The sequence below is a fragment of the Phacochoerus africanus genome, chromosome X, assembly GCF_016906955.1.
Source record: "Phacochoerus africanus isolate WHEZ1 chromosome X, ROS_Pafr_v1, whole genome shotgun sequence".
Lineage (NCBI taxonomy): Eukaryota > Metazoa > Chordata > Mammalia > Artiodactyla > Suidae > Phacochoerus > Phacochoerus africanus.
This window is the reverse complement of record NC_062560.1, coordinates 28064826-28077978: the sequence shown is the minus strand read 5'-3', so window position 1 is coordinate 28077978 and position 13153 is coordinate 28064826. Positions and strand designations below refer to the sequence as shown.

The 13153-nt window shown below is 36.3% G+C and overlaps 1 protein-coding gene across 1 annotated transcript in view; it reads right to left on the bottom strand.

Annotated features, from left to right (window-relative positions):
• The window catches only part of IL1RAPL1 (interleukin 1 receptor accessory protein like 1), a 1415748-nt gene that overhangs the window by 16326 nt on the left and 1386269 nt on the right, over nt 1-13153 (bottom strand). The window contains exon 10 of the mRNA XM_047765736.1: nt 6193-6336. Within this exon, the coding sequence (XP_047621692.1) occupies nt 6193-6336 (144 nt within the window). The remainder of the gene's footprint in view (nt 1-6192; nt 6337-13153) is intronic.

Below are 13153 nucleotides of genomic sequence, written 5' to 3'. Positions count from 1 at the left end.
AATGTAAGAGAGCTACGGTTGCTGTTTTCTTCTAAAAATAGACTACCTATAATGTAGCAACCTTGTTTTTCTTTAAACATTATTTATACATTTTTATAACGATTTTTATTTTTTCTATTATAGTTGGTTTACAGTGTTCTGTTGATTTTCTACTGTACAGCAAAGTAACCCAATCTCACACACACACACACACACACACACACACACATATTCTTTTTCTCACATTACCATGCTCCATCATATGTGACTAGTTCCAGTGCTATACAGCAGGATCTCATTGCTTATCTATTCCAAAGGCAATAGTTTGCATCTATTAACTCCAGATTCCCAGTCTATCCCACTCACTCTGCTCCCCCCCTGCCCCTTAGCAACCACAAGTATGTTCTCCAAGTCCATGAGTTTGTCTTTTTTCTTTCTTTCTTTCTTTCTTTTTTTTTTTTTTTTGCCTTTCAGGGCTGCACCTGCAGCATATGGAGATTCCCAGGCTAGGGGTCCAATTAGAGCTATAGATGCTGGCCTACTCCACAGCCACAGCAACGCAGGATCTGAGCCCCATCTGCGACCTACACCACAGCTCAGGGCAATGCCAGATCCTTATCCCACTGAGTGAGGCCAGGGATCGTACCCGCAACCTCATGGTTCCTAGTCAGATTCATTTCTGCTGCACCATGACGGGAACTCCCATGAGTTTCTTTTGTGTGGTAAGTTTCATTTGTGCCATATATTAGATTCAAACATTAGTTATATTTATTTTATGGACATTTTTGCAAAGTTATGGAATAATTCTTTTCTTCCTAATTTTGTTTTTGAGCTTTCTGTTCACGAAAGAAATAAATATGGTCAGGAATCTTGAAGTCACAATGCTCTACGAGTAGTAAGCATTCACTAGTAAGTGCTTGTTACTCAAAGAGAAAAGGGCTACAAAAATGATGTGACTGAAATGCCATTTTAGTAAAAATGAAGAAGAGAATAACTAGATCCTGGGATTATGAGGGTAATCTTTAAAAGTTAGGGGGAAATATGAGAGAGAGAAAGAGAAAGGAGGGAGAAGAGACAGGAAAGGAAGGAATACCTTTATAGAAGCTTTTAAGCAAAAGTGGAAGGGAAACCCCAGTCAGAGGGAGGGAGGAGACAAGGAGTCTGATGTTGTTATGGTAACTGTATTTTCTTTCTAATTACTCCAGCCAAGAGAGTGGGATACTGTGTTAGTGTATGGTCAGCTCTAGAGATGGTCCTCTGCCTTTATCAGGCTGGTCAGCTAGCATTTCATTAGAATAAGGCAACATTCTAGAGTCACTACAAATACTTCAACTATATTTCTGATGAAAAGTAGATTCTTCATTAATTAGCACAATGGATGTTAGAAATCAAGTTTCATTGCTAAAATTAGTGGCCTTTTTCTAACCATTGAAGATATTGGAAAAGGAAGCTCCATGTTGAAATCAGTGTTATTCAAGACATATGGATTACTTAACATAATTTAGACACATCCTGCCGCTCAGGTATCTGTGGCCAGTAGCCTGCTCCCTTAGGGAAATTGTTCCAGGTTTGATTCCAAATGGTCCTGTGTTCTGATGAGGAATACTCTCTCTCTCTTTTTTTTTTCCCCAGAAATTAAAATTTACTTCAGAAAGAAGCTGTAACCAAGCAGGATTCTGTGAGGCCTTCCCAGCATGGACCCCCACTCATGTCCTCCACCTGCCTTTTTATCTATGGAAAAACTTTAGTCAAAGAACCAATTTAATAAGAGGAGTGAAAAAATACAGAGAAAAAAGAAAACAGTAATTATCACTCAGCCATTCGACAAAGTCAGGACCATCAGTTCTCAAGGACTATAGATAGTATTCTGAGCCATGACCTTGGAGCTGTTTAGCAGGTGCTGAAGCCCTCACTGGGTGGAAGAGGTCCTCTGTATGCTGCCCACAAGCATGGAGACCACAGACCTGATGGAACCAGAAGGTTAATGACGCTGACTCCCAGTTGCCCCACCATCCACCAGTCAGGAAGATGTCTAGGAGCTGATCATGCCCTGCTCCTCAAAGACTTTTAAGACTCCACACTACCCGCTTAAGGGAGGGGAGCACAGTCCTTGAGGCACGATCCTGCTGTATCCCCTCTTTGCCTGGAAATTAAAGCTACCTTTTCTGTTTCCTCCAACTATGTCTCTGCATTTCTATTTGTCATCAGTGTACGGAGGTAGCTGATATTTCTGAAACAAAGTTAAAAAGTTATATGTAAGAGAAAAGACAATAAAATATTAAAGAAAATGTTGAAAAAATATAAGTATAAACATCTCAGATCATAACACTCTACAATGCTGTTTTCATGCCTAAGTTTTATCTTTCAGTTCTTGTCTATACAGAGACATAGCTATCTGCAAAGCTGATAATCATAGTGTACAAATCTTTTTGTGTCCTGCTTTTCATTTAATACCATAACATTTTTTTATATCACTACCCAGTTGATGAAGAATATTCTTGGTTGTCATTAGATGGTTAGCCTGACCCCACCACTGGACTTCTGCCACATTTCCCTCAGGGGAAACTACCATACGTTTTTGGGAACTCACATTTACACACACACACACACACACACACACACACACACACACAAACACACACACACATGGCACAGAGTTGCATCTTCTCTAAGATCATAGGATAGGTTACATGCTTGCTTAATAATAAATGTATAGGCAGCAGAATTTGTCCTAATTTTCTTTCACTATTTTATGGAATCAAGGTTGCAGAGGAGTAATTAACATTTTCCTACTTCCTAACCATTATAGTTACCTCATTTACCCAACGGGACCTGAGAATTATGTGTGACTGCATTGTTTTGGGTCCATTTTCAACAGCTGTGTTTGTCCAAAGACCAGTATCTCATTCTAACTGGAACCGTGCATGACCAGATTCCATAAGGGTGGCAAGGCTGCAAATGTTAAACTCTTAACAACAGTTGCTTTCTGAGCTAAGAAGGCTTTCTGCTCTGGCAGGCAGTATAAAGAAATGCTTCCCACCACCAAATTGTCACAGTAGATGTGTACTTGGAAAGAAAAATCTGGCCAAGTGTGGAGGATAAAATGGAGGGGTGGAGAATGAAGGCTAAGAAGGAGGTAGGGGAGGCTTGCAAAAAGCATTTGCAATAAAGAGTAAGGGAAAAGTCTATTTTCATGAGATACAATTTCCTGACTAATTGAAAGTAGCAGATGAGGAAGAAGTGAAGCAAATGAGGTAGAGGATGGTACAAAGAATTGAAATGTAAAATGGAGGATGACAAAAAATGAGAGGAGGGGGTGTGTGATTAAAAAGCTTGGGTAGGAACTTATCATAGTGGAAAAAAAAACCAATAGGTTATTGGAAAAAATGATAATAAAACAAGAGAATTGGAAGAAGGACATTTAGATTTAGAAGTCATTCGTGCATAAATAAGTGTAAATAGCATTGTAATATGATGCAAAAAGGTAGGTGTGGCAGAATTAGAAGAGAAGTTCTAAGGCCAGAGTCCTTGGGAAATGATAAAATATAAGGTGTTCACAGGGGTACAAGGAAAGATGTGGACAAACCAAGAGAGCAAAGCATTGATATGTTCTATCTTGGAAAATAGAATTCTTCTGATATAGAATTGATACGGTCTGATAACACCTACTGTAATCACTTGAAAGGACTGACTTAATGTGTCCCAGGTATCAAATAGTCCATCTCCTAGTCTGATACAGTGATGAAAATTTTTGGGATTTGGAGTCATTTAGACCTGGACTTAAATCTTTTCTTCTGGTTGTATGGTTCTCTGAGTATCAATAAAGTAGTTAACACAGCACTTATTATTTAATACATATTCAATACATGGTTAATGAATCTGCTATCATCAATCACCATAGTGCTGACATTACTTCGAAATATGAGTTAAATTTTCTTTCCCTGTTCTTGACCCTCTTTGCCTTTCAAGGGTACTGTATGTATTCTCTTTCAGAGGTAACATGGTAGCCAAGAATAAAGACGACTGAGCAACTTTTGACTTTCAAATTGCAGTTTTTAAAGCCAAGTCAACAATATGAAAAGCTTTGCATCACTCTTTTTTTTTAAGGCCGCACCTGTGGCATATGGAATTTCCCCAGGCTACGGGGGTCGAATGGCGGTGCTACAGCTGCCAGCCTACGCCACAGCCACAGTAATGCAGGATCCCCGACCCACTGAGTGAGGCCAGGGTTCTAACCCATGTCTTCAGGGATACTAGTTGGATTTGTTTCTGCTGCACCACAATGGGAAATCCTGCATCTCTCAAGAGTTATCTCTTTTGTGGAAGAAGAAAGGTCTTGTAGGAAAGGTAGGAAGAATGGGGACTTGATGATGTCAGAGAAATTTTTCAACACTGAAAGAGTAGATATTTGTTCAACCATAATAGCATGTGTAGAGGATCCAAGGGGATGTGACTAAGGTTTAGAGGCAGCTAAACTCTTCAGAATCTTCTACCGTTCAGAACATGACAAATAAAAATTATACTGGAAATTGATAGTTCGGCTGAAACTATTCTTATTCAGAACACAAAATAAATATATTCAAAATAGGGTCAATAGATAAAGTGAGACTTGTTTAGGTAATCTGCTTTTTAAAATATCTTCTACAATGCTAATTGTGCAAACAGTAGATCTTTAGGTTATACTGAACATACCAATTTTTTTCAAAGGCTAAAATAATAGAGCTCAGTGTTTAATAAAATAAAGGCTTTGGAAATAGACCTATATTCAAACCCCATCTTGGCCTCTTACAGTAATACTAGTATTAGTTTCTTCAGTAAGTTACTTAAACTCTTCAGTAAGTTACTTAAGCCTGAGGTGTTTATCAGTAAAATGGAGATTAAAATATTGACTTCAGAATTTTTTGAGGCTTTGCAAAAATGATTTTAAGAATGCCTAGCACTTTGCTTGATTCTTATTCAACAATGACTCTGACGCTGGCAATTTCCTTAGCAAAAAACCCCAAATAATTTGTATAAACAGGAAAGAAAGTTAGAAACAAAGAATAAATAGGCAAACCAGCACTTAAAAAAAACAATCTTGCTGCAGCACAGACTTGACGGTAAAGGGAAGGGGAAAAGGTTAAAAAGAGAGGAGTGCTAGAGTCACTCAATAAATTGCTCCTCTTCACACGTCTGACAATCTACAGCTCTGCCTGTGATTTATGGAAATGTGGTAACATGGACAATTGCTTCATTTTCCTTTGTACCAATTAGAGAAAAATGGACAGTTAGTAAAAAAGATTATAACTTGAGCTCTGGGGTTCTGGATGTCGAGTCGACAAAACAACAAAAACAAAACCCCCAAACAAAAAAGATTTTAAATATTATAAAGAAACCATTACCATCTGCAATATTTATTGTCAGTTCAATATATTGTAAGTCTATATTGTAAGTCTATCTTATATATGAGTCACTTTCAAATGACCAAAAAAGGATAAAAAAAAACTTTAATCTTGAAATAGGCAGTTTATTAAACTCAGTTTTAAGGACCCCAAATTCTTCTTAGATTGTACACATATTCATGGCTGACCAGAGGCAAATAATAATTATTATTTTATGACAACAATATTTATTTATCCAATTTGAATAAAAATGTTAGATGCATTATTATGAAAACAATGTGCTTGTTCACTTTCCTATCTGTTGGTCCCCACTTGGAATAAAAATTAGCCTGTCTGAAAATAGCTAAATAAATAGGATTGAAAAGACCACTGAATGAATTCTGAAATATTCAGTACTGTTTATTATAACTGATCAGTCTAAATAAGTAACAAATTGGGATTCAAACTACTGGGCTAGGGAACACAATTAAAAGAGACACTCCTTACCTATATAGAAATAAAGCTGGACTTTCAATACTGATTACAAGGTGAGAGAGAATGAACACTGTGATAACACTGCAATCAGCACCTGTAATTCACAAGTCCTATTTGGAATACAATTTTAAAAAGGGTAGGTGTTGCTTCACAATTTTCTGAGGCAAATAACTATTGGCTCCAAAGCATTACACATATAATTCCATATAAAAGATGAATTTACAAAATGAACATTGAAAGACTACAAGAGCTGCTGCAAATGGTTATGCAGGTAACTTTTCTTTTCCTTCGATAAGACAAAAGCAGGAAACAAGTAAAAATATTCAGAAAGAACATTAAAAGACGGAACTCATCTTACCTCCATCCAGCTCCTCAGCCCCAAAATGATTCCTGTAGAAGAGCATGATTTCTATCTTGTAACATTTGTAGATGGTTACTAAACAAACAAGCAGCAAAAGGATAGCACCAAGCCCTCCAGCAAGTTCAACTGTATACATCAGCTCTAGAAAAAAAATTACAAGAGGGAATTATATTCACATGTAAAATCATACTTTCAACTTGATTTCACAGTCTTGTGGATGAGATCAGATGTGGGTAATGGATTACCACAACTCTTTCCCTTTCTGCATGAGAATTTGACCTTTTGATAACTTTCTAGCTGTTACCTTGGTAACCAGATAAGGTGGTATGTAGTAACTCTGTTGCTAAGCAACATTGCTTATGGTAAAAATGAACCTATGTTGGTAGATTGCATTTGGACTGAGAGAATTATAAATGCCTGATTGGAAACTATAATTTTGGGATTGCTGGAGTGCAGTAACTCCTGTATATAAATCTACCTCTTGCAGGAATCTTGCAAGCTATGCTTATGGAGTTGATAAAAGAAATATTGGTTCCTCTGGATATGAGGCTTTTAAGTAGGATGGTTCCTGAACTCAGTTCCTGAAGGGTAGTGTGGATGTCACACAGTGTTGGGTGGGCCACCTAATGGGTACTTTCTGCTGGCTCCTGCAAGAAGCAATAATCCTTGTCCTATATCTTTTTGAACAGAGTGGTGCCAATGTTGCTGACCATAGTCTCGGAGGCTGAGTGCTAACTTGGGCCTAAGAAGTAGGCTCCCTAATGGATGTCACACTGGACTATGTTGGTAGTATTTTCCTTTAGCTAAGTTACTTAATTTTTTTCCTTATCTTTTCTTTCTCCCTTTATTAGGTACGCTATTATGTTCTATCCAAAAGAGTAATTTTCTTGCCATTCACTGTATACAAGTTATCTGATTCCTATTGAATGTCTATATTAAAAAAAGAGACAATTTTAGGTATAAAATATGCACTTTTTTTCTCCTTTAGCGCTCATGAAAATCATAACAAAATATAAACACAGATTTTGAAATGTACTTTAACTAAGTGCCTGTGTATGCATGTTGACGTTGATCATCATAGTCCAAATGTTACTGATGGGTAGCCATTGTTCACTGCAGTTGACAATTACCTTGAAAAGTACTATTTTCCTTAATTATCATTAAAGATAAATATTCCTAAAGTTATGGTTCTAAAATAATGGCATTTTTCATCTTGTAATTTACAATCAACCAATGGGTTATCTAGTTTTATAAAAGTTAATGTAGGCTTAGACTGAGAACTTTATTCTTTTTTTTGTTTGTTTGTTTTTTAGGGCCGTACACACGGCACATGGAGATTCCCAGGTTAGGGGTCATACTAGAGCTGCAGCTGCCGGCCTACACAACAGCTACAGCCATGCCAGATCCTTAACCCACTGAGCAAGGCCAGGGATCAAACCTGCATCCTCATGGATACTAGTCAGAATTTGTCTCCATGGAGCCACGACGGGAACTCCTAGACTAAGAACCTTAAATAATCTATGCATTTGCAGTAACAATTACTCTTGCGTTATAAGATCATTCCTGAGATCTCACAAATGGGTGCCACACAATATCACTGATAAATAACATGAAAAATACGTTCGTCATTTTTTCACAAGGACATTTTTGTGTTTTTGTGTGTGTGTGTGATTTTAAGTGATGTCACTTTTCCTGTGACAATTACAGAAAAAAAAAACCCTCAGCCATATTTCTTATTACCTAGTGCTTCATTTCTAATTCAACAGTTTAAAAAGGTAATACATATAACTACTGTTTAACCAAGTGTATTTTTTATGAAAATTAAAAGGGACACAGAAGAAAAACATATAAAAAGTGATTGGGACTTTATGAATTTAAGAACAAAAAATAAAGTGAGTTATTAGGTCTTTTAGAGTCTCAGTAAATTAATATGAAGTATGAAATACCAAAAAGTACCTCACAGGAATTTATATATTTTATATTTATAAATATCGGACAGCTTTATCTGCACAATCTGGTGAGAGACTTCACAAGATAGTTACTACAAAAGTACCAGGAATGAAATATAAAATACTCTTTATTGTTTTGTGAACAGAAAGGATTAGTGGGCAGATAGTTCTCTGGGGTACAATGGGTCTTGTTTTCTCAGGATGTCAGTTAAATTCCACCATACATAGAAGCTTGCATAAGAGGTTAACTTATGCCCACAGACTAATTTATTTACCAGAAAAATCTGATTTAAGTTACACTGCATATAATGTGAGAGATAAGCATTTGGACTATTTTTTTCCCCTCAGATTCACTGTTTTCTAATACGATGCATTAAACGCTTGGAATTTATTACTTTAAAAATGTTGTGTGAGAAAAGAAATAAAAAATAATGCAGAATGCTTAACTTCGACTCCCAAACACTGCTAGTGGACGTGCCCAATGGTACTACTACACCAAAGCATTTATCCAAAGGAAATACAAGCAGATGTTCACAAGAAGACTTGCACAAGAATGTTCAGAGTAGTCTTATTCATAGTAGCCACACCTGGAAACAACCCCAATGTTCATTAACAGGGTATGATGAACAAAGTGCTGTATGTCCACGTGATATATACTCGGCAGTAAAAAGAATGAACTACTGATAGCATGTAGCTTGCGTGAATCTCACAACATTATGTTAGGTGAAGAAAGCCAGACACAAAGTATTACCCTCCATATATTTATATTTAAATCAAGTCCAAGAGCAGGCCAAAATAAACCTTAGTGATGGAAATCACAAAACAGATGCTTTGTGTAATGGGTAATGTGAAAATTTACTGGAAAGGGACAAGAGAGAACATTCTGAGGTGAAAAAAATTTCTGTATTTTTTTTCAGATGTGGATAAAAGTATATACATTTGTCAAAACTCATTGATCTGAACATTTAAGATCTATATGCTTTGTCTTAATTGTACTTCACATCTTCAAAAATATGATTTTTGTTTTTTAAAAAGAGCCATTATAATTTCTAACCTAAGGGCTATGTGGGAAAAAGCTGTAAGGAAAGCTGGGAGTCAGGACAGCTGCTTTGCTGTAGATAAGTGCACAGGCAGGGAATGCTTTTTCCATGGTGTCCCTAAGCACATCCTTTGATTCGGGAGCCATGGCACTGGGCCTGAGCATGCAGTAGGCCTTACAAGCCTCTATCTAGTTGAATAGCTTTTGGTACAATCAAAAACTGTGCCTGAAATGTTATCCTATTAATCCAACAAGCAGAATTCTCATTCTCTTCAGATGGTATTTATAACATTGGTCTCCATACACATTTTTTTTTTAGCTTATAAAAATGGAATATGTGTAAGTTAGAGAAAAATCTTAGGAAAGTAATTCCTTCTTGTTTTTAGAAAAATAATTGCCCCAAAATGAATTATTGCCATTGCTAGATGTCACGAGCCACTCAAAAAACTGTATACATCATCTCGAATACACTATTTACTAGGCTGATCAATAATCCTGTCTAAAATGTAATGAGAAAAAGAGAGCAGGGTTGATAAGGCTTAGTAATTACAGAAATAGTCTTATATCACATGTATACCTCCTTTAAGGTTACAAATATATGAAAAGTTATATATACCTAGAGCATGAGCAATAAAGCAAGAACAATTCTTCTGAGCCACATGTCATTTACTTAATAATAGGGATACCAAAAACCAGTCAAAGAAATAGCATTTACAAAGAGATGATTTACCCTGAGATCTCAACAGTATCTCAGATTTCCCCTAGAAACATCTATAGTGTTATATGCAGAAGCACAGTGTGCTTATAACAAACTTGGAAGTTGGAAAAGAAATGTCTTTCAGCCCTCAATACATACACCTTGCATAAGAATTACTAGGTTATTTTTATGCAAGAGTAATATACATGCTTTCAGATTATAAATGCGTGCAGGTTAAAATTTTTTCCATTTAAGTTTGTCACATTGGTTTATATAGCATGTGTAAATTCCCAAAGAAAACTGTGTATCAGATTTAGTTTCCATATTCTTTCGCTCCAAGCTGGACACATTCATTAATATGAGTGCCAGCCATTATTACTTATATCTTGTGTCAGGACAAAATTACTAAGGGGTTAAATTCTGTTAGAGTAAAAAAAAAAAAAAATGATGGGTGCCCACTGCTATATTTTATCTTTACATTACAATGTGAAAGGTATTGCCCCAGCAAATGTCATTTTCCTTTTGAAATGGGATCTGTCTTTCAGTTCAAGTTCAAGTTGCCTGGAGTGGCAGCATTTAAAAAATAAAAAGATTCCATTTCAGCACAATTCAACATCAGAGGATGGAAAGAGAAAGTGCAAACCTTTGAAAATCTGTTTAGCCTTTGTGTTATTTTGTTAAAGTGATAGACTCTGCACCCTTTAAAGGATTGAGACTGAATATTGAAAATTGTAAAGCAAAATCGCTAGGGCAAAACCTAAGGGAAACCGGCATTTGGTTAAACACAACAAATGAACAAGTGCCAAAGAGTTACATTTAAGGGCACCAGCAGTCATTTAGTTACAGGCAATTAACAATAGTCTGTGGAAAGCTCCAGTATCGGCTAAGGGAAAACACATTGATTATTGCTGCAGTAGTAGACTGCTTTAGCAATAAATTGCTTCAATTTAAAACTAGATTTGCTACAAGCATTTTGAGCAATGACTACAATTTTTTCTTATCAAGACAGTTGGACCACGCAACCCTTTAAAAGAAACAGCTAATTAAAATAAAGCGCATGCCATCCCTTAGTATATTGGATTACATCGCAAATAATAAATGCATTTGGTTTACACTAATCTTGCTGCAATTACCTAGTGTAGTTTGGAATCCTATTTTTTTATTGGCCAGTACCGGGTGTTATTGTTTGCAAACTTTTTCTGTGAGATATCTTTGAAGGGGTATAAGAATTAAATCAAAGTTTATATGTGATTTTGCTTGGAGTATACATTTTGTATCTTTCTCTCTTTCCCTCTCTCTCCCTATGTATATATTCTTGTTTAAAGTATAACTGAAGATTTTAGGTGGCTTATTCTTACATAGTTCATCCTAAAATTGCCTCATTCATAATATAAAGTCCTTTGAAATGCTCTGCCCTGATTTATATGCAGTAAAATGCAAGTTTGTGGGGGAAATTCATGATAGACAATATAATGATCCCAGTTTATTCATTAGCCTCACCAAGTACATTTCTGCCTCTCTCATTGTGTTATAAAGAGCTAAACTTTATAAAGATTTACCCATCCACATAAATTCATATGCATATTTATTTCTCTGGAGCAGTATAACTTATTTGTTCCTGGCAGGAGGATAATTATGCTCAGCCTACAAAGATATTCAACTCAATTCTATAATACATCAATGCAATTTGGAAGCAGTTATAATTTTTTTCTGGTAACGCATTAAGAAGCCGAATTGCTACTCATATAATAGCAAGAAAATGTTTTTAGAGGGTATAAACTAGTATGTAAAGACAGTAGTTTTGCTCTTGCAAAAGTGCTTTTTGGAACAAGGCAGGATATATAATAATAAGAACAATAATAATAACAATAATTAATGAAAATGGTCTCTACATTTAACAGCTTGAACTGTTCAACCAAATGCTTTGGTAAAAGGTTACCTTCAAAGTGGTATACTTTGCTGTTTTGGAAAGAGGTTTTTTTTTTGTTGTTTTGTTTTTTGTCTTTTTGCTATTTCTTTGGGCCACTCCCGGGGCATATGGAGGTTCCCAGGCTAGGAGTCGAATCGGAGCTGTAGCCGCCAGCCCACGCCAGAGCCACAGCAACGCCAGATCTGAGCCATGTCTGCAACCTACACCACAGCTCATGGCAACGCCAGATCGTTAACCCACTGAGCAAGGGCAGGGACCGAATCTGCAACCTCATGGTTCCTAGTCAGATTTGTTAACCACTGCGCCAGGATGGGAACTCCTGGAAAGAGGTTTTTAACCAAAGTATCAAATCAACTTTAACTTAGTGTCAATTAAGAAGGCAAATATTGTCTTAGGTGGGACCTCTATTGAGGCCCTAATTAGACTAAGCTCCCACAAGCCCTTGGATCTGAAATGTTACACATTAACAAACTATTAAAATGAAAAATTAAATGTGAGACTAGAAAAAGAAACCACATTATTCTTTATACAGTTTGCTAGAGCATATCCTTGGAATTTACTTTTTCTCTCCCCAACCAGCTAAGAAGGGTGCTAAGTTACATTTTGAATTTTTTTCCTATGAAGTAGCAAATAATCAATAGCAGTATATATTAAAAGACAACTTAAAATGAATAATGATAATAATCAAACATGAATCCATGAGTTTATATTATTTATAAACAGATTAATAAATTGGAAAGCTCTTCACCAGAGCAGAATGCCAGTTGGTAAATATAGAAGGAATAATAGGGGAGTTCCCGTTGTGGCACAGCAGAAATGAATCTGACTAGGAACTATGAGGTTGCTGGTTCGATCCCTGGCCTCTATCAGTGGGTTAAAGATTCAGCGTTGCTGTGAGCTGTGGTATAGGTCACAGACATGGCTCGGATCTGGTGTTGCTGTGGCTGTGGTGTAGGCTGGGGGCTACAGTTCTGATTCGACCCCTAGCCTGGGAATTCCATATGCCATGGGTGTAGCCCTAAAAAGACAAAAAGACAAAAAAGAATATTTTTTTAAATAGAAGGAATAATAGAGTTAGAAAACCACACTTTTCTGCCATCCTAATAATAATTGACTCAGACAAGAATTATTAACAGGGGCTAAAGTTAATGGGTGAAAGACTGATGAAGAAGGATATTCATACTGCCTTAAAGTATCTTCCTACTGATTATTTAATAATGATTAAGGGAGAAATGGACACAGTCTTAAGGAAGTGACTAAAATTAAAATCACCAGTAATGCCACAAATTAACATCATGTACCTCCTGATATAATGCATTAAGAGAGTGTAATACCATTTATGT